The sequence below is a fragment of the Bos indicus genome, chromosome 4 (genome assembly GCF_029378745.1).
Source record: "Bos indicus isolate NIAB-ARS_2022 breed Sahiwal x Tharparkar chromosome 4, NIAB-ARS_B.indTharparkar_mat_pri_1.0, whole genome shotgun sequence".
In the NCBI taxonomy this organism is placed as follows: Eukaryota; Metazoa; Chordata; class Mammalia; order Artiodactyla; family Bovidae; genus Bos; species Bos indicus.
Genome location: NC_091763.1, coordinates 83,055,212 through 83,082,422, shown reverse-complemented (window position 1 = coordinate 83,082,422; position 27,211 = coordinate 83,055,212). Strand labels below are relative to the sequence as shown.

The 27,211-nt window shown below is 39.5% G+C and overlaps 1 gene segment (V, D, J or C); it reads right to left on the bottom strand.

Moving 5' to 3' along the window:
* Positions 1 to 341: 341 nt before the first annotated feature.
* On the bottom strand, positions 342 to 18,606 carry LOC109557569 (T cell receptor gamma constant 2-like). The segment is given in 6 exon segments: positions 342 to 2,389; positions 4,722 to 4,772; positions 5,059 to 5,106; positions 5,419 to 5,478; positions 10,043 to 10,372; positions 18,458 to 18,606. Coding segments are annotated over 5 exon segments (447 nt in total).
* Positions 18,607 to 27,211: the final 8,605 nt, after the last annotated feature.

Here is a 27,211-nt window from a genome sequence, read left to right as displayed (position 1 = left end):
GTCAAAAAGAGTCAGACGTGACTGAGCAACTAATCTATCTATCTTCTTTACTGCTGAATGACCTGGGAACTCCTTGACTTCTTTACTTACTACATTATTTGTTTCCAGTAAAGAAATATTTCCATATCTTTAAGATGAGAGTGACTTATTTTGTTTAAAGAGGTCTGATCAAATTAGTGGGAAGCAAGGAGTAGAGCCAATCTAAACTAGATTTCCTCTATCTTCTTTCTATTTGGTTGGTCTTTTTTGCTTTCAAATGAGGAACTTCTGTTTAGTGTTCTAAGGACTTGTTTCACACACACTGAAGCTGATTATAAACAAAGAAACAAACAAAAAGCCTCCTTGGTTTTAAATGAGACAGTGTTTTATTCTAATACCTTAGAATTTTTCCTTTAAAAGGATTCATTAGAGAAAATAGAAAATATACACTCACTTATTTTTTTCCCATTTATCATGAATTGAACTTCTTGTTTTATGTCTCTGTTTATAGAAATACACAGAAATACATATTAGGAGTGTTCTGATTGTTAGTATTATTACTTAATAGACAAAAATGGTTGAAAGACATGAACAAATAGTTCACCTTAAAAGAAGTTGTAAGTCTACACACACAGAATAAGGCAGAATTTCCACCATGTTGACAATCAAGAGGGCAGCTATGGTGATACCAGATTATATACATGAGGAGAAGACAGATGCACCCACATGTCCTTAAGAAAATCCTCAATGAATCCCTAGAGAAAGCCTTTAGTAAGGAAGCAGTGCATTTTCTGTTATGCTGTGTGTGTTTGTTTTTTTCCCCCAATAGAAATTGAGTCAATGGAAAGCTACATGATACTAGGTAACAAAATATGGGCTCTGAGTTCAGAAAAACTTGAATGACTCTTACTTATAAAATAATGACCATGAACAGACAAATTAACCTCTCCAACCTATAAACTGTGGACTCTAACTGTTCCTTCCTTCAAGGATTCTTAGATGATTAACGGGATTCCTGATGAACAGTAGAAACTGAGTCCCTATTCCATCTGCATCTAATCTCTTTGTGGGGAAGTAAGTTTTGAAATGAATATCAGTGCATTTTTGTACATGTGAAATCTATGATTTCTGCAGTACAGCTACCTCCAGTAGATGCTGTTATTGAGAACTTGCATGGATTAAGCATCATTAACTTGTTTATTCATTTACCCTTCAGGGTCACAAAGAGTTGGACATGACTGAGTGACTAAGCACAGCACAGCATGAGATTACTAGTTTCAATCCCATTTACAGGTAAACTGAGCACAGGCACTGTGACTTCATTACACAGATGAGGAAATGATGGCACAGAGAGTTCAGATCACTGCCTGACGTCACACGGATGCTAATACAGATCCAGGGTTCAATCCCAGACCCTTGGGAGTCATGGTCTGTGTGCTTCACCGTCCACTGAATGACCTTCTGGTGCTGGAGCAGTTCCCATGGGGTTAATGTGAGGCTCAGGATTCAGTGCTTGTGAGACACTGGTACAATCTGAGCACACTCGGTGCAAGGCATGATGGGTGTCACACTGTCACCATCAGAACGTCCCAAACTGATGAGTCTGAATCTGGTGACTTTGAAAGAGAAGGACCCTGGGCACCTTCATTTGCCCCAGTGCCCCAAAGAAAGCACCATAGCCACCATTTCAGGGAAAGACTTAGACATGTGGTATTGACCACTATTACAACCATGCAGAATTTGATAGCTCAGTTGTCATGATGTTTCTTACATTGGTTAGATTTCATGAAATTAAAGTACACACAGACAAATGTGTGGACTTTTTATTTATTTTTTTACTTATTGTGCCTATTATGAAAAAGAACGTACAGAGTTCAAGTAGCAAAGCTGGCTGCCCCAGGATGTGTAACAGGGAGGGTCAGACCATGGTCTTGGGGAAGATGCTGACAGAGGAGATGGGGAGCTGCCTGCTTAGTGCACCCTGGAGGCATGAGGACTTGGGGTGGAAGGAGCTGATGTGGTTGGGGACAGTGGTAGGAGAGGCTCCCCTGGACCCGCCCTGGGCCTTGCTCCCTGAGTAATAACAGAATTCCTTGTTTCAGGGTAGAACTGTCTGTTTGCCCAGTGTTTGAAAAATTGTTACACAATAATGACATAATAGGGGAAAAAACACATATGCACTGAGATAACCCAAATCCAAAAAGCAAGCAGAGAATTTCAGTATCAACAGATGATTAAGGAAAGCTGACTCCTTCGGGGACCCTCTATCACAAGTTCTTCCCGTCACAGAAGATGCCTGTTCTCCGAAACACACAGGAAGTGATGATGATACAGTAGACCACACTCTTGAGGAGGAGAAGGAGGTAGGTGTAATAGGCAGAGGTGTTCATGAGCTGCAGCTGCAGGGTATCTAGGAGAAATCATTTGATTAGTTACCTGCTCTTTTGAAAGGTCAATACACAGTAATGGGAGGAGGTCATAATTATTTCTGCTGACCTACTGTGAAGTGTTACCCCTGCACCACCAAACGCCAAAGAAAACAAATGCAAGCACCATGAGCACCACCACTGCCAGGACAATTCAGAATCCAGTTGGCAATTCAAGTCAATCAACAACCTCAGCTAAATTCACTAGACTCTTCCAAAATATTTAAAAAAAAGAAAAGTTGTGTTTTTAAAGAATGAATCCAAAAGGAAAAATATTTGTGATAAATAGCATTTAGCATTTTTTGCCCCCCTCCTGCATCTCTGAGTAATAATAACAGGTTATATTCATTAACAACTAATCAAACACTTATTTTGAGAGCTTTGCATGTAAAATTCTACTCTTATCTAAGCTTTAAGATAACCTATGAAATTATTGTGCTTCTCTAGTGGCTCAGATGGTAAAGAATCCACCCGAAATGCAGGAAACCTGGGTTCAATCCCTGGGTTGGGAAGATCCCCTGGAGGAGGGCATGGCAACCCACTCCAGTATTCTTGCCTGGAGAATCCCAATGGAGAGAGGAACCTGGTGCACTACAGTCCATGAGTCACAAAGAATTTAAACATGACTGAGTGACTAAGCAAAGCAGAGCATGAGATTATTAGTTTCAATCACATTTTACAAGTAAACTGAGCACAGAGAAAAATAATTGGCCTGAGGTCACACATTTAGAAAGTACCAGAAACCACATTTCAATCCCAGCAACATGACGTTGAAGAACACATTCTTAGCTGCTCTGTAATCCTGCAACTCTGTGTGCAATTGACACACCAGACATCAAAGTTAAGCATAAATATCAAGTTGAATTGTTGATTTGGGAGGATCTGAGCCATTATATGTTGTGAATAAATGAGGTTCCTAAGAAAGATACAAGTCATGGAAATCTGGTTGTGATACATTGTAGTGGGCAGAAGGTTTTGGTAAACAGGATATTTTATTAAATGGAAGAAGGTCTTTAGTCCAAAATTCCTGAAACATCAGGAGCTCATGCTTCACTCACCTGTCTGTCTTGAATGTCTAACATCATGGCTGTGATGTTATAGGATAATTGCCCTTATGTGTCCTTGAAGTTTTGCAAGAAATATATGCTGTCAAAAAACAATTAACAGCACTAATGATGGGCCTGACTTGGCTACTCAATTAATCTCAGGACTGAGTTTCTTCCTGTGGAAATTTCTCTTTCCCACACTTCATCTTCATAGAGTCAGAACTCCAGAATCAGTAGCATTTAGTATGGAAAGGATCTCAGGAGGTGACCTGCTCATAACTAACTCCCCTCAGTCAGGTCAGGTATTAGCTGAATTCTGGGCCCCCTGATACTTGAAATGGAGGAGGGATCAGCAGAGCTAGAGCCAGAGATTCTAAATGCACTTGGAACCCGTAGGGAGAAGAGGCCACCAACTAGTATTGATTCTGTGCCAGCTAAATGGATACCCTGTCGGAGACACTCCACATATGTGATCTTATATCTCCAATAACTGAGTTCAGTCTATTATTGTTTCCAACTGGCATATGAGGGCAGTATTGCTCAGAAATGTAACTAATTTACCCATTTTTCATGAAGCTAATAATAAAAGTATTGGGGACTGTGATGTTCAGAAGCCCATGCACTTAACCCCCTGCCCATGGGTTCATCCTGTCTCAGGACCTTGGCTTCGGGAGTCTTGCTCTATGTCTACCTCTTAGAGGAGGAATAGAGAACTGAGTAAGTTGTGTGAACCATTGTTTCAGATGGACTAAGTTGAATCCCCAGATCTAGCTGTGTGACTTTGTACAAAGGACTGAACTAATTTTGGCACATTGCCCTGATTGCAAAATGTTGCAAAAATATTGTACCACCTCATAGGAGTGGTTATAGGGAGCAAACAGAGTATATGTGAAAGATATAGCAATACACTTTGTGTATATCAAGCTCTCAGTGTCAGTTCATGTATTATATGCAAACAAGGGCTAAAACTCAAATGTCTAGAAGCAACTTGACATCGCATTTCTCTAGTCACTACAAACAAAAGCTACGCAACTAAGTGAAGCCCACTGTTGAAGTAATTCAGAACCTATCACTACATCCTCAAAACTCCAAAACCAACATTTACTGTGCTAAGATGACTCTTAGGGAATGATGGGATTACTTAAAATATGATACCATCCATTCTACAATATCCAGACTTCTGGCTTTCTATCTTAAACCAAAGAAGTACAAAAGTTAAGTTTATTTAGAGAGGAAAAGTGCTGTAACATGACACAAAGGCAAAACTTACTGCTTTCATCTTTCAGACACACTTTTGTAGAATTATTATCAGCAGTGACTTCTAGAAGAAAGGAGAGCAAGTATTAATTGTATTGTCAATTGTTCATATCTATTATTAGACAGTGGCACATATGTGATTAAGTATATGTGTGTTAATATATATGTATATATAAGGTAAAATTTGCTAGCACAAGTAGGAGAGATACTCTGATTAAATGTATGAACTCCACAATTCTAGGAATAATTGCTTTTTCCTAACATTAAGCAGGGAAGTTCAAGAGGTAATTTGATCAGGAGGGAAAAAATGCTATAGGATTTTGTAAAGGCAAACAAAGTCAAAAACTTACCACTTTCATCTTTCAGACAAGCTTTTTTAGAACCAGTACCGGTAACTTCTAGAAACAATGGAAGCAAGTATTAATTGGTTGTCCTTGCCCAGTATTTTACAATGTGTACATATGTATGTAAAATGTGTGTATCTGTGTATATATAAATATATATATTTATATATAGTGAGACAGTGAGATAGTCAGTGAGATACAGTGAGACAAAAGAGATATCATTAAAACTACGACAATGAGCCCCACAATTTCAGATAATTGTTGGTCTTTTGTACTTTTAGCCAGAGAAGTTCAAAAGATAAATAGATTAGAAAGGAAATAAAAGACTAAAGCATGACATAAAGGCAATCATCTACAAAAACTTACTGCTGTCATGGTTTAAACAGTCACTGGGAGACTCAGTGGTAGGGACAATTGAGCTGACAACTACAAGAAATGAAAAAAGTATTAGTCAATTATTTGTGCCCATTATTTGACATTGTGTGTGTTTATACATGTGTTATTGTATAATACATATATATGTATATATATAGATAATCTGCTGAGAGAGACAGTTATTAAAAATATGAGCCCTACAGTTCCAAAACTAGTTGGTCTGATTCCATGTAATTCATAGATTTCATTTGCATATAGTTTTCTACACATGGAAATGTTGAAGTTCATGAAGGCTACATTTTACCATAACTGGAGGGTAATACCCAATGGCATCCTATTTTCCTTCTGTATTCATAGCTCCTAGCACTGTGCTTACCACAAAGTAGGTGTTGGAGAAATACTTATTGCAAAGACAAGTAATCAGGAAAAGTGGCTGCTCCATAACTTCAGCACCCACTGCCAAGATGAAGAATTGCTACCAAATCAAAGTCATTCAAAGCTAGAGTCCTCAAGGGAATCCCACGTTTGAAGGAGTTAGGCTAAGGCATATTTCCCATCAAGCAAAAGAAAGCGCTGAAGCTTTCCAAAGCACACACATCCTTGGTATCCTTGGCTCATGGACATGATTTTTCTGTAGTTGTGGAGCTTATGGGCATAACGAAAGCAATGTTAACAAGGTTAATAGCTGAGTGACTGTAACTGGGCTAGGCACTCGCTTAGCTCTTCACGTGCATTATCTTCTTCAATCCCCCAGTGACACTGGAGTGATTTGTGTTTTGGAGGATTCCATGTTACAAAGGAGGAAGTAAGAATTAGAGGGTAACTGGCGGAGAGTCATATCGGTGATACCAGTGGTGGCAGAGACACCATTCAAAGGATGGTTGTTGGGGATTAAATGAGACAGAGCAAGTGGAGAGTACTCTAAAAATAAGCCTTAGAAAGAGAAATCAACCTATGCAAAGACAACAGAATTCCACCATTGTGAACATTAAAAACATTTTCTCTTCTAGAGATCTTAATTATTCTTAACAATGACCTTTTTATTACAGGAGCTCAGCATTTCTTTCCAGGGGTAAAAAAAAATAGATCAAATCACATTTTTAGTTATCTGGCTTGATAAAACTTGAAGTGAGAATTTTATTCATGAGTAATGTCAAAGAAAAATACAACCATATTAGTACAAAATTTTTTTAAAAGATCATGGACTGTTGGATGGAGGAAAACAGTCACAGAAGTTGTTTGGTTTATCGCTTTTCTCCTGGATGGGTTCATGTCCACATGAATACAGTCTGCTATATTTTTTACGCCCTCAATGAGATATTTTTTTCCCTATAATCTAAAACTTGGATTTGAGGTATGAATGCTTTGGAGTAAATCCCAAGAATGAAAATACAAGTAGAGTCATGTTTTGATGTTAAAGTATCCTCAAGAACTGACTTTAATAAGTCCCTTTCTTTCCTTATAATGATTTTATTCATTAAAAGGTAAATAGGGGCTTCCCTGGTGGCTCAGTGGTAAAGAATCTGCCTGCCAATGCAGGAAGCATGGGTTTGATCCCTGATCTGAGAGGATCCCACATACCATAGAGCAACTAAGCCCATGCACCACAGCTATTGAGCCTGCACTCAAGAGCCTGGGAGCTGCAACTACGGAGCCCGTGTGCCACAACCACTGAAGCCCACAAGCCCCAGAGCCCGTGCTCTGCAACAAGAGAAACCGCTGCAGTGAGAAGCCCACGCACTGCAACTAGAGAAAAGCCTGTGCAGCAATGAAGACCCAGTGCAACAAAATAGCAATGAAGACCTAGTGCAGCAAAATATAAAATAAATAAATTTTTTAAATTGTTAGAAGATAAACAAATTTCTTACTACCATGCATTGATTGAGGTAGAAACAATAAAGAAACAAATTTTTGTAATAAACTTCATGTGTTTATGATAAGTTCAATTTCTCAGTAAAGGCTGGTTGAAAACTAGGACCAGATTAATTTTATTTCTCTTCAAAATCATTTCATCAGTCTGTACTTCCATGTTATATTCTTAGCTTTTATCAAAAACAAAAAGCTTCTAAGAAACAGCATTAGAAATCTGCGGTAGAACGACATTAGCAGAAATGCCCTCATTAGTTTTACTGCCGTTAGAACCACTTGCAAAGCATTTGTTTCAGAAGTTGTGTCAGGTAAAACACATTATGAACTGGGGCTTCTCTCCAGTATGGTCATTGTCACAGTGACTCATTTTTTCCTGACTACAAGAAAAATTAAAACCTAGTAGGATAATCAGAGCTGTGGTTACATTAGACAGCACTTAGCAAATTTGCTTCCTCTCTATTTATAAAGAGTAGAAATAACAATTTAGGGCTGTTTTTGTATTCTTACTTTTAATTAGTTTTAGGAAAGGATACAAATAGATTTGATGAATATAAGAATAAATACATCTATGTCATGCTTTGGAACGTTTTCTCTGGTGCTATTCTATTTGCTCTTCATTGCAGTCCCAGGACAAAGCCAAGGCAAGTGTTCAAACCTAATTTGATCAGTGGACAAACTGAGGATCAGGGAAGAGATAGGCTTGCTTCAAAAATCTGGACTGGTGCCCAGTAAAAGTCTATGTACATTTGATTAAGCACGTGGTTCCCACTGCTTAAAAAGGGCTTCCTAACCACAGGAAAGGCACAGCAATGATTCCTAATTAGGGACACTCTGGGGCCTTTGGCCTGCTAGGTGAATACTGAGGACTTTCAGTCCGGAGTCCTGTGAGTTACAGGATCACTGCCAGGGCCAGCGCACTTCCAGCCCTCTGCCCAACATCTGTATCACAGGGTCTCCTTTGGTACACCTTGCCCAAATCACAAGTAACCCTGAGTGATTAAGAGACAAGTGGTGTTGGAGAAGACTCTTGAGAGTCCCTTGGACTGCAAGGAGATCCAACCAGTCCATTCTGAAGGAGATCAGCCCTGGGTGTTCATTGGAAGGACTGATGCTGAGGCTGAAACTCCAGTACTTTAGCCACCTCATGCGAAGAGTTGACTCATTGGAAAAGACTCTGATGCTGAGAGGGATTGGGGGCAAGAGGAGAAGGGGATGACAGAGGATGAGATGGCTGGATGGCATCACTGACTCGATGGACGTGAGTCTGGGTGAACTCCGGGAGTTGGTGATGGACAGTGAGGCCTGGCGTGCTGCAATTCATGGGGTCGAAAAGAGTCGGACACGACTGAGTGACTAATCTGATCTGATCTGATCTGATATTCTCTTGACTGTAGTGCATCCTTCTGGGAGAGTAATTCACCTGAGTGTGTTCATCCACATTCCCTCTAGGCCTGGCACGTGCTAGGGCTACAATGAGAGTTTGTGAGAAGCATTTTCCAATGGCAAGAAATGCATTCTTTATGTAGAATGAGAGTAAGTCTGTATACTTTAGCCTCACCCCATCTCTAATTACAAAATTTTAGCTTATCTTATGATGATATGTAAAATACAAATTTCAAAAACCTAAAAACATAATAAAACCCCAGGAGTCTAATTATTCTACATTTTGTTGAACTGCAATCTGCCTCCATCATACAAACACCGTTTTATCATTTAATAACTCATTGTTGTGGAATTGTACCTTGCATAAAGCAGAATTAAAGTGACACTGACTTATTTGCTGAGTAGAACATTCCTAAAAGATGCATACATGTTCTCATTTCCTGGTCAGCCAAGGTCATCCACAGTGGAGATTTGTTATGTGCTAAGTTGGAGAAGGCAATGGCACCCCACTCCAGTACTCTTGCCTGGAAAATCCCATGGGTGGAGGAGCCTGGTGGGCTGCCGTCCATGGGGTCGTTAAGAGTCAGACAGGACTGAGCGACTTCACTTTCACTTTTCACTTTCATGCATTGGAGAAGGAAATGGCAACCCACTCCAGTGTTCTTGCCTGGAGAATCCCAGGGACGGGGGAGCCTGGTCGGCTGCAGTCTATGGGGTCGCATAGAGTCGGACACGACTGAAGCGACTTAGCAGCAGCAGCAGCAAGTTGCTAGATATTTTCACAGATGTTGTTTCCTTAAATCCATACAACAACTTTAAGAAACATTACTATGATCTTAATATTTTGGAAGATGAAACCAAATCTGAAAAGGTTAAGTAAAATTTTTTTCATATTTATGTATCAAAGCCTACTGCTGCTACTGCTGCTAAGTCACTTCAGTCGTGTCCGACTCTGTGTGACCCCATAGACGGCAGCCCACCAGGCTCCCCCGTCCCTGGGATTCTCCAGGCAAGAACACTGGAGTGGGTTGCCATTTCCTTCTCCAATGCATGAAAGAGAAAAGTGAAAGTGAAGTCGCTCAGTTGTGTCCGACTCTTAGCAACCTCATGTACTGCAGCCCACCAGGCTCCTCCGTCCATGGGATTTTCCAGACAAGAGTACTGGAATGGGGTGCCATTGCCTTCTCTGGTACCAAAGCCTATCCCACTTTAATTCTATGGGAGAGATAGCAGAACATTTATGCTACCATTAAATAAAACATCATTTTATAAAGACATTTGTTTGTTTTTCATTAATGCTTAACAGAAAAAGTGGTGTATTTTATTTGAAAAACAGGGTTCTGTTTTATGTTTATTCACATACCTTCATTTATTGAAGGAAAAAGAATCTCTTGATTAATTCCTCCTATATTTCTCTCGTGTTGTACGACACAGATATGTTCTTTGTCCATGGAGTTTTCAGTCACGGTCAGCCAGCTGAGCTTCATGTATGTGTCAGTAGTCTTCATGGTATTTCCCTGCTGGGATGGCAGAGCTTTGTTGCCATCCTTTTCTTTCCAATAAACCTTAATAATATCAGGGAAAAATTTCTCCAGAAGACAAAGGTATGTTCCAGTCTTACTGTGATTGATTTCAGCAATTGAAGGAAGAAAAATAGTGGGCTTGGGTGAAATGTCTGTAGCAAGGTTTCTATCTGTGGGGGGAAATAAAATATAATTAAAAAGAATCATTAGAGCAACACTAACATTTTGAGATTTGGAAAAACCTAGCAAGTAATAATGGAGAAGGCAATGGCACCCTACTCCAGTACACTTGCCTGGAAAATCCCATGGACGGAAGAGCGTGGTAGGCTACAGTCCATGGGGTTGCTCAGAGTCAGACTCGACTGAAGTGACTTAGCAGCAGCAGCAGCAGCAAGTAATAAGGCTTCCCAGGTAGCCCAGTGGAAAAGAATCCACTGCAAATGCAGGAGACACAAGAGATGTGGATTCAGTTCCCGGGTTGGAAAGATCCCCTGGAGAAGGAAATGGCAACCCACTCCAGTGCTCTTGCCTGGAAAATTTCATGGACAGAAGGGCCTGGCAGGCTACAGTCCATGGGGTAGCAAAGAGTCGGACACAAGTGAATGACTGAGGGCAGCACAGCGAGTGGTAAAAGAAAGGCATCATTGAACCAGTGCTCACGGTGGCCTTTCAGCCACAATAGATTGTCAGATGCGTATTATTGTTCTTATCTTTGATGGAAAGAAAAGTTCAAGACTTCATGTAACTTGCCCAAAGTCACAGCTGTTGAGTAGTAAAGCTAGATTATACCTTGACCTTCATTTTTCTCCATTTGTAAAGATGGCGTATGACTTTTAAATACCCCACGTAAACACTCCATATCAAGGCTTCCAAAATTCATGAATACATTTATTGTTTTGTCAGCTTATTTTTTTTGTTTGCTTGTTTTTTGACCATACTATGCAGCATGCCGTATCTTAGTTCCTGCACCATGCTTTGAACCTGTGCCTCCTACAGTAGAAGTGCAAAGTCCCAACTGCTGGACTGCCAGGGAAATCCTGATTAAAAAAAAAATTCTCTTTTGCTCTATCATAGTGGAGCCTCTTTTGGAGTAGATGGGTGGGTTGTGGGAATGCGGATGGAGGAGGAGACCAGGTAACTCTGATGGTTTCTCTATCTGTGAGAATCTTTGATGCCTTCTAAATTACTTTCCTTTCCCATCTTATCTTGTATTTTAACTTATGCTCTCTTTCGCCAAATGACACATTCTTATGTTCTGAAACTCTGTGGAAACTCATTCATTTAACTGATTCTGGGATGCACCATATTTATTTTATTTCCCACAAAAATAAACACCCAGAGAAGTTTATCATTTTTAAAAAGTGATATGCAATTGCTTTTTAAAATGGAGTCAGTGTCCACGGGTATGTGACAATGTATGAAGTTAACTTTTCTCTCCAAATGTGGGTCCCATGCCCAATTCTTAAGTGCTGGAATCCTCTTTATTTTTAATTCTATATAACCTCTCAATTTTACATCTGAACCACTCCAGATTTTTTAGTAGAGCACTACATTATTTACAGTGCCTTGAATGTGGAAGCAAGATAGCTATATTTCTAAAACTTTTATTTAAAATGTACAATTAATCCCAAACTCCTAATTTGGGATTAACAGATAGCACAATACTATATATAAAATAGATAAAACAATAAGGACCTACTATATAGCACAGGGAACTACATCCAATATCTTGTAATAACCTTGTAATAATAGGAAAGAACGTGAAAAAGACTATACACACACAGATACACAAACACACACACATACACACATATGTATAAATGAATCATTCTGCTGTACACCTGAAACTCACACAATGTTGTTAATCAACTATACTTCCATTTTAAAAAAAAGTATTATTTTCAGAAGAGCTTCTGCGTGGCTCAGCGGTAAAGAATTCATCTGCAATGCAGCAGACGCAGGAAAAGTAGGTGCGATTCCTGGGTTGGGAAGATCCCCTGGAGGAGGAAGTGGCAACCCACTCCAGTATTATTGCCTGGAGCATCCCATGGACAGAGGAGCCTGGTGGACTACAGTTCATGGATCGCAAAGAGTCAGACATAACTGAAGCAACTGAGCACACATTGTTTTCAGAAATGCTCTTACACTGAACTTACCAAGTAATGCATTTATCAGAATTTTGTCTCAATTCAGAAAGTGCACCAAATCACATTTTACTTTGGAATTTCGTCTAAATTCAGGAATAACATACAACATTTTGACTCTCATTTGAACCTACCGTATAAGGCTGCTGAACTGCTTTGGAGCACCACTATTCGCTCTTTTCCACCTACTGAATAGAGTGTATATCCCAACCAGGAATCGAACCTGTGCCCCCAGCACTAGAAGGCCGAATCTTAACCACTGACCCACCAGGGAAGCCCCTCATTGGGAAATATCTTAAGAAAAGAAAAATTGGACTTCTCACATGAGAAGAAAAGAATTATTCAGAATTTCTGCCTGTGCAGCAAAGCTCCTGATTTTTCTACTAAATCAGTAAACAGACGGTGTTGATTTTTGACTCATGCTTTAAATATAGTTGGGTCTTAATGTGTTTATTTTAATGTTATGCATCTTCCTTTTAGAACAAGTAGTACTTTATTCATTATCATAGCAAGACACTGTGTATTTCTCCAACCATATACTATGCTGACATTTACGTGTTCTCTTTTTTTTCTTCTCACTTTTCCTTTATAAATTAGATAATTAGAACTATTTCATTTTTAAATAGCAGTTTCAAATTTATGATATTTCCCTCTATATTTGACTTCCCTTCTTGATCACTTTCTTTATAAATTAAAACTTTTTTCTGATAAATATGAGCATGAAGCCCAAACTTATTGACTATATATTTAAGAGCCAATAAATATTGTTGTTAGAAATGATACCAAGTAAGCTAAAGGATTAAGATTTAAACCACATAGAACAACAAGACATATTAAAAAAAATACATTTTAATCTAATTTTTCTTGCTAAGTAGACAAGAACCTGCTAAAGAGAGACAAATCCCCCCAATTCAATTTTGTGTGTGTGTGAGTGGACAGTAAGATAACTTTTCATTTGAGGAGTCAGAAGTACAGCTGCATTCTCTGAAGAATGTCAGTGCTGTCAACAGTTTTGCAAAAAACTCTCCCTCCTGGAGGCCATTTTCACTTTACATTTGAATAAACAACTATCCAGCACCTATGAGGTGTTAGCCAATGTGCTAAGTACTTTATTCACTTTATCTCATTCAATTCTCCTACTACCCCTGCTGAATATACACTGTTATCCTATCTTATGGATTAGGAGACTGAGGCCAGAGAATCACCCCCATGTTCACATAAGTAGTTAGTGGTGGGTCAGAAGCTCCAGGTCAGCCTGACTCAAAAGCCCATGTTTTTGAAAATACGTCTTCAGCATCAGAAAAGGAAACCTGTCAACTCACAAAACTTAGCTGTAATGACAAACTTCAACCTTGGGCCAAACACTTTTATGACTATTACATATACTACATTATTGTTTAGTTGCTAAGTCATGCCCGACTCTTGCGACTCCATGGACAGTACCCTGCCAGGCTCCTCTGTCCACGGGATTTTCCAGGCAAGAATGCCACATGGGCCCTTTATTGAAGTCCACATGGATACAAAGCCAAATCCTATTACAACATTTGCACAGTGTTGTCTACACGCTCCTTTACTATCAGATCAGATCAGATCAGATCAGTCGCTCAGTCGTGTCCGACTCTTTGCAACCCCATGAATCGCAGCACGCCAGGCCTCCTTATCCATCACCAACTCCCAGAGTTCACTCAAACTCACGTCCATCAAGTCGGTAATGCCATCCAGCCATCTCATCCTCTGTTGTTCCCTTCTCCTCCTGCCCCCAATCCCTCCCAGCATCAGAGTCTTTTCCAACTTGTAAAATCTCTCCTAAATCTAATCCCCAACCACATACCCATTTTTTGTGGCTTTCATTCTCATTTAGTTGTTCCTCACTTTCCCTCTATTACCTTGGAAAAAAATTACATTCTCTAATACCTACCTGTGACAACAAGTTTTGTTCCAACATTGAAGTTTTTTTTGTAATTATTACACAGTGATTCAGGCTGTATCAAAAACTTTAGACTAATTTAGCTTCACCGATTCCTTCAAATTCTAGTGGAATTATGATAGCCTGGAATTCAAGACACCAGGATTCAGGTCCTAGTTCATTTTGCTCCTAACAAGTTCTGGGGCTGAGCAAATCAAATAAGCTAAACCCTTAGATACTTCATTTATTTGTAAAAGATGTTATTACTGTTAAGTCAATTGAACATCCTTATCACAGTTGCAGTGAGATCAAAACAAAACAAGAACTGAAGAGTGATTTGAATAAAAATAATATGGAGATAAGATACTATAAAAATTACTGTATTATCATTATTATTAGCATTTTTATTTCTGATAATTGTGTGGTCCAACATGACATTTTAATAACATGGGGCCAAATTTTGCATACCCTGATAGGAATTCAGTGTTTGGGGTTTGCAATTAGATTTGTAGCAACTAATGACTTGTTTGCTTTACTCTATGCTGTAATATGTCTAGACCTCTCAAAACCATCATCACAGCTTTTCACATACCCAATTAATAGGCAATCATTTGTTTATTCTTATTTGTTGTATTTCCACGTTTAAGAAATCCAAAGAGAACATTGGCTGAAGCAATCAGTACATGGAACTTCTTCACTGGTGTTGTCCAAAATAAATGGCATTTTTCCCCCCATTAACAGCACATCTACTGGCATTCCAAGCTTTTACCTGAAATTTCAGCCTCAAACTGACTTCTACCTAACTCATGCCCAAAGTTCAACTTGCAACTCTGGGCACTGAACCTTAAGACAGAATGACTAAGAGAAACGGCCTGTTCCAAATGAAGATGCCCAGTCCTCAAATCCTCCTATTTTCTCCTTGGATCACTAAAACGTTGCCTGCCTTCCTGCTGAGGGTCACCATCTGTGGATGACATTAAATGTTGGAGGACATAGCATTGATGTACTGGAAGTATAAATGTATATGTTTAAAGACCATTTATTTCATTTTATAAAATGGATGTTGAAGGCAAAGTCCCCTTTTTATTTATTTATTTACTTCACTTTCCTCTTAAAGACTCCTGCATTGAAGTTCTCTTCTAATTTTGTGGATGGAAAAGCATATCATATTTTAAAATTTGGTGTGTTTATCAAATTTGGTGTGTTAACAGATAGTATGTATTCCACTACATTTTTTCCTGCTTTCTTATTTCCTTTTATTACTTGTTTCTTTTGTATTGAGATAGAACTGACACATATTCTGAATATTTAATAAATGCATATTCAATATGACTTACATGATCTTTTGGGCATAAAGAAAGGTCATCTCAGTGCCATCATTAAAAGCAAAAGCATTGTTTTCACACATGAGTAGCAATACAAAGTATGCACTATGACAACACTGTAGTTAATTGAAGGATCCAGGTCAGACTACAGAGAGTAAATATTCAGGATATAAAAACATGACTTAATGTTTCTAACATCATGTAATGGTCTAGTCCACTTACTTCAGAATAAACAAGTCTCTGTGTGAGTGTGAAAGTCACTCAGTCATGTCTGACTCTTCACGGCCCTATGGACTATGCAATCCATGGAATTCTCTAGGCCAGAATACTCAAGTGGGTAGCCTTTCCCTTCTCCAGGGGATCTTTCCAACCCAGGGATTGAACCCAGGTCTCTCGAATTGCAAGCAGATTCTTTACCAGCTGAGCCACAAGGGAATCCCTATTGGATCTCAAACTTTGCCAACAGTAATTAGTCATGTGACTTACAGCATTTAAGTGAACTACTCTAAACTCAGTTTCCTTATCTATGAAATGAGAATGAAAGGATTCCTGTTGAGGAAAAGATAAGGCATTGAAATACTTACCATGGTGCCTGACCCTCAGTAAATATAGCTAATATTGACTAATATTAAAATTCTCTTTAATGGGATGGTTTTGAGGCCGTTTCATCAGTCGTCCACCAAACAAAAGGTGTAGATTTTACAAGCAATAACTATTACATTGGGCTTCCCTGGTGGTTGAGTGTTAAAGAGTCTGCCTGCCAATGTAGGCAACATGAGTTCGATCCCTGAGTCAGGAAAATCCCCTGGAGAAAGAAATGGCAACCCATTCCAGTATTCTTGCCTGGGAAATCCCATGGACGAAAGAGTCTGGCAGGCTACAGTTCATGGGGTCACAAAGGAGCCGGACGTGACTTAATGACTCAACAAAAACAACTATTTAATCAATTAAGAAAGGAAACAAGTTCATCAAGATGTCCTGCCTCTCTGCAGCCACATATCATAGAACATGGGTCCCCATTAAGCCAGAATTTCAAACACTTTCCCACTAGAATAGAAATGGTTTGTTTGAGTGTTATCCTTGTTCTATCTGTGATGTTCACACTTTTATCTCAAGCATCCAGCACAGAAACAATTCAATAAATATTTGCTGAGAGAATGAAAGAGCAAATGAGGATATGTAACCATGCACACCATTTTCAAGGACTTTGGAGCTGAAATGACTCAAGCTGACAAACTTGTCCATATCCAAGAAACTTATGGCTGATTCTTGTTGAGGTTTGACAGAAAACAACAAAATTCTGTAAAACAATTATCCTTCAGTTAAAAAATTAATTAATTTAAAAAAGAGATGCAATCGCTCAAGTTTTAAAGACTATCAGCCTACCTCTGAGAAGCTAGAGTAATAAGAAGTGAGATTTATCAAAGTTCTATAGTCATTTACTATAGAATCTTTTTGCACTGCTATTAGGGATGAGGTGAAAATCTATATTTGTTTGGCAAGTTATTAGGAGAATGGAGCAGATTTATCTCAAACTCTAGAGAAGAGCTAATTAAAAGAAGAGTAACTCACTTAATATACCATCTTCAAGAAAAGGAACCTGAGCCAAAAACTTACACTAACATAATAAGGAACATGATAATGGTATAAGAATATTGAAATAGAAATGAAACAATAAAACTGAGTCCTTTTTATTATCTAGCCTGATCCTATTCTGCATGTGTGTGTGTTTTCTAGAAGAAAAATTTCAACTGTTTACAAGCAGAAAAAATAAACCATTTCCAAAGTAGTTTAGTTTCCATATACAGAGACCAGTAGCTGAAAAATTGCTGTTTGTATTCTGAGACCAAGAATGTGGCAGTCAGATAAGGAGGAATCCTAAATTGCTTTTTTCTAAAAACCATCAGTCAGAAATTTCTTGTCTATCCAGGGGTTAGGATTTGGCACTTCACTACCATGGGCTTGGGTTCGATCTCTGATCAGGGATCTAAGATCCCACGAGCCCCCAAAATAAAATAAAATGAAAAGCATCTGTTAGTCTTTCATGACCAAGGTAAAAAATGGAAAAAAGTTACTTACCATGGGGAGCTATTATGAGCTTAGTTCCTTTTCCAAATATCTTCTTTCACTCTGAGCCATTACCCTGGTTGAAGCTCCTACAATAATCTCAGCCTTCACCTACCTTCATGACATGACTAGCAGTTGAAAACTTTGTACTGGCAACTTTATTCTCTGGGTTCTTTTGAAAGTCCTTGAACATAGGTTTTGTGGTATTTGATGTTTTATTAATTTTCCTCAGATAAATGGACCCAAATATCTGCTTTCCCCAGAGGAGAAATCATTGAAAACACTGATAATACATGAAAAGTGTAAAAGCAGGAAAAGAACACATCATTGGCACCAAACAGTTAACTACTGGCCTTTCTAAATTTCCAGGAATAGTATTCAAAGAATTAAGACTTTTTTTTTTCCAGGTGTTCAGCTCTGTTGAAACAGCTCAGAGTTTACATCAAAGGAAAGACCCTTCTGTTCCCACAAACACCAGGGCTGTTCCGTCAGCAATTTAGGAATGTATTTCTGAAAAGAAGAAACTCTTCAGTAACTGAAAATGCAAATATGCCAACACAAGTGTACTTGAGAAATGTGAACAAAGGTCTCCATTGTTGAATAACGTAATTCTTTACCACGGCAATGCAAGATGAGAGAACATGTCCCATGACGACTTACTATTTTTCCTAGAATAAAGGAAGAAATTTGTAGAATTCTATCTGCTTTGAGATTAGATTCCTTAGTAAAACTAAAACTTGAAAACAATATCCATTTCTCTGATATGTTGAAAGAAGACTCTTAGAGGCTGTTCTGTACTCTCAAGCCACTCACCTTAGATCAGGAGAAAAAGAAATATCCAGAAGCAACTGAGTGCTTCTCTGAGCACAGATGAACTGTCCGGCTGCCAGAATCCATACAGGACAGGCCCTGAGATTCCCATGTCCATGGCAGATCCACCCAGTCCTGGCCTGAGGCCCATGAGCACTCAATGCCTCTGCCCTGAGGATGAAAATAAGAGGAGATCATGGTGAGCAGCTGTCCACTCACAGCACCCAACACAATATAAAAGGATGAGAGACCTGGATGAAAATCATATTTAGAAAGGAGTCTTTTTTTAAGGGCTTCCCTGGTAGATAACATGGTAAAGAATCTGCCTGTAATGCAGGAGACCTGGGTTCGATCCCTGGGTTGGGAAGATCTGGAGGAGGGAACAGCAACCCACTCCAGTATTCTTGCCTGGAGAATCCCCATGGAAAGAGGAGCCTGGCGGGCTACAGTCCATGAGGTTGCAGAGTTGGACATGACTGAGCGACTAAGCGCATCTCATCTCTTTTTTTAAATTGAAAGTTCTGGGTTATTAGTACTTGGGGCTGACATATACTCTTTGCATCTATTATAGACATGAGTGATGCCCACTCATCTCCTTTTTGACATCTTGTCTTCTGTTTTTCCTTATTCTAAGACCATGAGCAGAATTTTCCTAAGCTTTAGGAGTTGTCTGTATTCCAAGACCCATGAAGGATTTAAGTAGTAAAATGTAAAAGAATAGGTAAACAGTTACACAATCTTTGATTATATTTACAAAATAATACAAGACCATATGAAGAAAATAGTACAGGATTTTATTAAAGGGCTGGAAAAAACCTGCATAAGTAGAGGGACATATCATATTCATGAAAGAAAAACTCCATATCATAAACATGCTAATCCTTCCTAAAATCACATAAATTGACTATAATTCCAATCCGAGTTAAGATAAACTTTATTTGTTGTTGTTGTATGTTGTAAGGATTGGGATTGAGCTAATTATGTTGTAAGAATTTTAAAGCATAAATGAAACAAAAGTCCTACAGAAAACACTCCAAGCATATATTAATGTAAAAATATGATAAGGAATTTTTAAATTGTAGAGAAATGAGAGATTGTTTTAAAACTGGCTTTGAGCTACTGATCATTTGTTGGGAGAACAAAAAATAGCTCTTTATCAAATACTATATAAATGAGTTGCTCTTATTCAGTTGCTAAGTCATGTTTGACTCTTTGCAACTCCGTGGACTATAGCACACCATCCTCTTCTGACCTCCACTATCTCCCAGAGTTTGCTCAAACTCATGTACATCTAGAGTATTGCTATCTAAACATCTCATCCTTTGGTTCCCCCTGCTCCTTTTGTCTTCACTCTTTCCCAGCATCCGGTTCTTTCCCAATGAGTCAGCTCTTTGCATCAGGTGGCCAAAGTATTGGAGGTTCAACTTCAGTATCAGTCCTTCCAATGAAGATTCAGGGTTGATTTCCTTTAGTATTGACTAGTTTGATCTCCTTGCTGTCCAAGTGACTCTCAAGTGTCTTCTCCAGCACCACAATTTGAAAGCATAAATTCTTGGGCACTCAACCTTATTTATGATCCAACTGTCACATCCATACATGACTACTAGAAAAATTGTACCTTTGACTATACAGATTTTGTTGGCAAAGTGATGTCTCTGCTTCTTAATACACTATCTGGGTTAGTCATAGTTTTCTTTCCAAGCAGCAAGTGTCTTTTAATTTCATGACTAAAGTGACAGTCTGCAGTGATTTTGGAATCCAAAAAAAATAAATAAATTCTGTCACTGCTTCCACTTTTTCTCCTTCTATTTGCCATGAAGTAATGGGACAAAATGCCATGATCTTCATTTTTTGAATGTTGAAAAAGCCAGCTTTTTCACTCTCCTCTTTCACCCTCATCAAGAGACTCTTCAGATTCTCTTCACTTTCTGTCATTAGAGTGGAATCATCTGCATATCTGAGGTTGTTGGCAATTCCCCCAGCAGTCTTGATTACAGCTTGTGCTTCATCCAGCCTTGGCATTTCCCAGGATGTACTCTGCATAGCAGTTAAATAAGCAGGGTGACAATATACAGCCTTGACATACTGCTTTTCCTATTTGGAACCAGTCTGTTGTTCCATGTCCAGTTCTAACTGTTGCTTCCTGACCTGAAGACCTACAAGACCTTTTAGAACTAACACCCAAAAAAGATGTCCTTTTCATTATAGGGGACTGGAATGCAAAACTAGGAAGTCAAGAAACACCTGGAGTCACAGGCAAATTTGGCCTTGGAATATGGAATGAAGCAGGGCAAAGACTAATAGAGTTTTGCCAAGAAAATGCACTGGTCATAACAAACACCCTCTTCCAACAACACAAGAGAAGACTCTATACATGGACATCACCAGATGGTCAACACTGAAATCAGATTGATTATATTCTTTGCAGCCAAAGAATATAATAGGTTTCTCAAGAGGCAGGTCAGGTGCTCTGGTATTCCCATCTCTTTGAGAATTTTCCACAGTTGTTCCATGTCCAGTTCTAACTCTTGCTTCTTGACTCACATATAGGTTTCTCAGGAGACAGGTCTGGTATTCCCATCTATTTGAGAATTTTCCACAGTTTGTTGTGATCCACACAAAGCATAGTCAATGAAGCAGAAGTAGACAGTTTGTTGTGATCCACACAAAGGATAGTCAATGAAGCAGAAGTAGATGTTTTTCTGGAATTCTCCTGTTTTCTTTATGACCTGAAGAATGTTGACAACTTGATCTCTGGTTCCTCTACCTTTTCTAAACCTAGCCTATACACCTGAAAGTATTAGGTTTATTTTAAAAAAGCATCTAGAAATGTGAATGGTCTAGTGGTTTTCCCTACTTTCTTCAATTTAAGTCTGAATTTGGCAATAAGGAGTTCATGGTCTGAGCCATAGTCAGGTCTTGGTCTTGTTTTTGCTGACCATATAGAGCTTCTCCATCTTTGGCTGCAAAGAATATAATCAATCTGATTTCAGTGTTGACCATCTGGTGATGTCCATGTATAGAGTCTTCTCTTGTGTTGTTGGAAGAGGGTGTTTGTTATGACCAGTGCATTTTCTTGGCAAAACTCTATTAGTCTTTGCCCTGCTTCATTCCGTATTCCAAGGCCAAATTTGCCTGTTACTCCAGGTGTTTCTTGACTTCCTACTTTTGCATTCCAGTCCCCTATAATGAAAAGGACATCTTTTTTGGGTGTTAGTTCTAAAAGGTCTTGTAGGTCTTCATAGAACCGTTCAACTTCAGCTTCTTCAGCATTACTGGTTGGGGCATAGACTTGGATTACTGTGATATTGAGTGGTTTGCCTTGGAAATGAACAGAGATCATTCTGTCATTTTTGAGATTGCATCCAAGTACTGCATTTCGGACTCTTTTGTTGACCATGATGGCCACTCCATTTCTCCTGAGGGATTTCTGCCTGCAGTAGTAGATATAATGGTCATCTGAGTTAAATTCACCCATTCCAGTCCATTTCAGTTCGTTGATTCCTAGAATGTCCACATTCACTCTTGCCATCTCTTGTTTGACCACTTCCAATATGCCTTGATTCATGGACCTGACATTCCAGGTTCCTATGCAATATTGCTCTTTACAGCATCGGACCTTGCTTCTATCACCAGTCACATCCACAGCTAGGTATTGTTTTTGCTTTGGCTCCATCCCTTCATTCTTTCTGGAGTTATTTCTCCACTGATCTCCAGTAGCATATTGGGCACCTATTGACCTGGGGAGTTTCTCTTTCAGTATCCTATCATTTTGCCTTTTCATACTGTTCATGGGGTTCTCAAGGCAAGAATACTGAAGTGGTTTGCCATTCCCTTCTCCAGTGGACCACATTCTGTCAAATCTCTCCATGATGACCTGCCTGTCTTGGGTCGCCCCATGGGCATGGCCTAGATCTGATAGATAGAGTGCCTGATGAACTATGGAATGAGGTTTGTGACATTGTATAGGAGAGAGGGATCAAGACCATTCCCATGGAAAAGAAATGCAAAAAAGCAAAATGGCTGTCTGGGGAGGCCTTACAAATAGCTGTGAAAAGAGAAGCGAAAAGCAAAGGAGAAAAGGACAGATATAAGCATCTGAATGCAAAGTTCCAAGGAGAAGCAAGAAGAGATAAGAAAACCTTCCTCAGTGATCAATGCAAAGAAATAGAGGAAAACAACAGAATGGGAAAGACTAGGGATCTCTTCGAGAAAATCAGAGATGCCAAAGGAACATTTCATGCAAAGATGGGCTTGATAAAGGACAGAAATGGTATGGACCTAACAGAAGCAGAAGATATTAAGAAGACGTGGCAAGAATACACAGAAGAACTGCACAAAAAAGATCTTCACGACCCAGATAATCACGATGGTGTGATCACTGACCTAGAGCCAGACATCCTGGAATGTGAAGTCAAGTGGGCCTTAGAAAGCATCACTACGAACAAAGCTAGTGGAGGTGATGGAATTCCAGTGGAGCTATTTCAAATCCTGAAAGATGATGCTGTGAAAGTGCTGCACTCAATACGCCAGCATATTTGGAAAACTCAGCAGTGGCCACAGGACTGGAAAAGGTCACTTTTCATTCCAATCCCAAAGAAAGGCAATGCCAAAGAATGTTCACACTACCGCACAATTGCACTCATCTCACACGCTAGTAAAGTAATGCTCCAAATTCTCCAAGCCAGGCTTCAGCAATTTGTGAACCGTGAACTTCCTGATGTTCAAGCTGGTTTTAGAAAAGGCAGAGGAACCAGAGATCAAATTGCCAACATCCGCTGGATCATGGAAAAAGCAAGAGAGTTCCAGAAAAACATCTATTTCTGCTTTATTGACTATGCCAAAGCCTTTGACTGTGTGGATCACAATAAACTGTGGAAAATTCTGAAAGAGATGGGAATACCAGACCACCTGACCTGCCTCTTGAGAAATTTGTATGCAGGTCAGGAAGCAATGTGAGAACTGAACAACAGATTGGTTCCAAATAGGAAAAGGAGTATGTCAAGGCTGTATATTGTCACCCTGTTTATTTAACTTATATGCAGAGTACATCATGAGAAACGCTGGACTGGAAGAAACACAAGCTGGAATCAAGATTGCCAGGAGAAATATCAATCACCTCAGATATGCAGATGACACCACCCTTATGGCAGAAAGTGAAGAGGAACTCAAAAGCCTCTTGATGAAAGTGAAAGAGGAGAGTGAAAAAGTTGGCTTAAAGCTCAACATTCAGAAAACGAAGATCATGGCATCCGGTCCCATCACTTCATAGGAAATAGATGGGGAAACAGTGGAAACAGTGTCAGACTTTATTTTTCTGGGCTCCAAAATCACTACAGATGGTGACTGCAGCCATGAAATTAGAAGACGCTTACTCCTTGGAAGGAAAGTTATGACCAACCTAGATAGCATATTCAAAAGCAGAGACATTACTTTGCCAACAAAGGTTCGTCTAGTCAAGGCTATGGTTTTTCCTGTGGTCATGTAGGATGTGAGAGTTGGACTGTGAAGAAGGCTGAGCGCCGAAGAATTGGTGCTTTTGAACTGTGGTGTTGGAGAAGACTCTTGAGAGTCCCTTGGACTGCAAGGAGATCCAACCAGTCCATTCTGAAGGAGATCAGCCCTGGGACTTCTTTGGAAGGAATGATGCTAAAGCTGAAATTCCAGTACTTTGGCCACCTCATGCGAAGAGTTGACTCATTGGAAAAGACTCTGATGCTGGGAGGGATTGGGGGCAGAGGAGAAGGGGATGACAGAGGATGAGATGGCTGGATGGCATCACTGACTCGATGGACATGAGTCTCAGTGAACTCCGGGAGTTGGTGATGGACAGGGAGCCCTGGCGTGCTGCAATTCATGCAGTCGCAAAGAGTCGGACACGACTGAGCAAATGATCTGATCTGATCTGATCTGAGAAATGTGAGCTAGAAGGAACAAGTAGGAGACTGACTGGATCTTCGGGTAGAGAAACTTGGAATGAGAAGATGGAAAGAGACATCTTTGGCTTTCCAGGTGACTCAGCGGTAAAGAATTTACCTGCCAATGCAGGAGATGTGGGTTTGATTCCTGGGTTAGGAAGATCCCCTGGAGAAGGAAATGGCAATGCACTCCAGTATTCTTGCCTGGGAAATCCCATGGGCAAAGGAACCTGGCAGGCTACAGTCCATGGGGTTGCAAAGAGTCAGACATGACTTAAGGATTAAACATTAGGAGACATCATTACTTAATATTTAATTTTTGATGATGTGGTGGGAAGTGTTCCTTCCTCTTTGATATTTTTAGAATATTTTTAGACAGATGTTCTTTTATAAATATTAGGTTGAATTAATCTGAGAAGCTGTCTGGTCCTAGACTTTTGTTTTTGGAATGCTTTTGATTACTGATGCAGTTTCATTTCTGATGGTGTATTTATATTTTCTATTTCTTCCTGGTTAAGTGGAGAGATTTTACATTTCTAGGAATTCATCCATTTATTCTAGGTTGTCTGTTTTCTTGCATGGCAAATGATTATTTGCAGTAATGTCTTATTATCATTTGTATTTTGATGGTGTCAATTTCAATTTCTTCTATTTCAAGTCTCATTTTGCATATTTGAGATTTTTCTCTTTTTTACTTGATAAATTTGTTTTTCCAATTTGTCTTTTCAAATAACCAGTTCTTGATATCACTGATATTTTCTATTGTTCTTTTATGCTCTATTTTATTTATATCTGCTCTGATCTTTACTAATCTTTCCTTCTTCTTACTTTTAGGTTAATTTGTTTTTCTTTTCTCTAGTTCTTTTAGGTGTTAGTTTAGGCTGTTTATTCAGGTTGTTCTTGTCTCCTGAGGTAGGCTTGTATCACTATAAACCTTACTCTTAGAATTGCTTCTGCTGTGTGCCACAGATTTTTATGATGTTCTTCTATATTGGGGCTTCTCTGATAGCTCAGTTGGAAAAGAAGCCATCTGCAAAGCAGGAGACTCCGGTTCAATTCCTGAGTCAGGAAGATCCTCTGGAGAAGAGATAGGCTACCCACTCCAGTCTTCTTGGGCTTCCCTTGTGGCTCAGCTGGTAAAGAATCCACCCGCACTGTAAGAGACCTGGGTTTGATCCCTGGTTTGGAAAGATCCCCTGGCGAAGGGAAAGACTACCCACTCCAGTATTCTGCCCTGGACAATTCCATGGACTGCATAGTCCATGGGGTAGCAAAGAGTTAGAAATGACTGAGCAACTTTCACTTCACTCACTTCCATTTTTATTGTCTTCAAGTATTTTTTATTTTCTCTGATTTCTTTGGTCACACACAGGTTGTGTATAGCATAGTTTTTATCCTACACATGATTGTGATTGTGTTTCTTGTGTGTACATAGTAACTGCCATCTCTAGTTGTGCCCTTGGAGAAACTGGCCTGTATAAGCAGATAGAGAGTGGAAGAGGAGGGAGAAAATGTGAGCATATAAAAAGATAGTTATCACTATGTGATGATGAAAAACAGTGGTGTAATGATGTATTTGTCAGTAACTGGGGAAGAAACTGGATCTCCATATTAAGATTGCTACCTTACCCCCATACACAGAAATTGAAATCACAGCAGATCAAAGAAACGAATGTGCAGAACAAAATCTTACCACCACTGGAAAAATCTAAATTAAAATATATTGAATGCTTCAGACTGTCCTAAAGCTGCAAACAGTTAAACCATGTGGTTGCTGATCAGTTCAAGTTCAGTTCAGTTGCTCAGTCATGTCCGACTGTTTGTGACCCCATGGACCGCAGCACGCCAGGCATCCCCGTCTATCACCAACTCCAAGAGCTTGCTGAGCAGTACAGCAAGTTAAAGTTGGTGCATTTACTAGCCAATCTCATCTTCCCTGCAGTCACAGAAGTGGAAGGACATGAAGCTTTGACTTGTGGTTGTGGGGTTATCATGAACAAATATGATGACCTGGGAGAGCAGCAGTGCCCAGGGGTGCAGTAAGAGAGGAGGGGCTTCTTGGTTGGGAGGAAGCTCACAAGCACTCTTCTAGAATGCACTCCTGTGTCAGGCTGGGACCTGGCCCATTTCAAAGGGAGACATACCACTTTATCTGTTACCAGACCAGACCAGTTTTGGCTGTGGGCTGAACTTCAAAAGAAGGTGTAAGTAGAATATCATGGTTGGCTTACCTAAAACAATAACTTTTTTTCCTACACTTTCACTATGTTAGTCATGCCCTAGTTGGTTATATGAGGAAAATATCTATTTGTCCAAAAGAGAGATCAGATACCAGCTTGAGGTTTAAGAAGTCTCAAGTTTTCATTCCATCATTTCTTATTTTTCATATTCCTGAATAATAAAGATGCTCCATCCCCAGCCATTTTCTCTGGATAATGATGGAATTAATGATTCCATATTGTCTAGCCTTTCCATTTTGCTCTTCTAAATGTCTTTCCTAAGAGATCAATCCTAGATCCCCTGTTTGTTCTAAAGAAAAAATTATATGAACTCTATCAGTTCCTAGGAGAGTGAGGATATGCTGCCTGCTATATTGCTTGCTTACAGCCTGGGGATGAAGGTCTGTTTTCAGGAAAAACTATGGCTGTTGTGGAGAGGGAGGAGGTGGCTATAGAATATAAAACTTCGGAAATGGGCATTGAGCTCAGGGTTTCTCTTTGTCCAGAGTAAAGAAAATCTGGGGGAGGAAGTGAGGCAGGGGTTGTTACCAGAGCTGCACTTGGCAGCCACAAGCAAAATTTCCAGTGCAGTGTACAGGAAGTCTGAACCAATGTGCTTA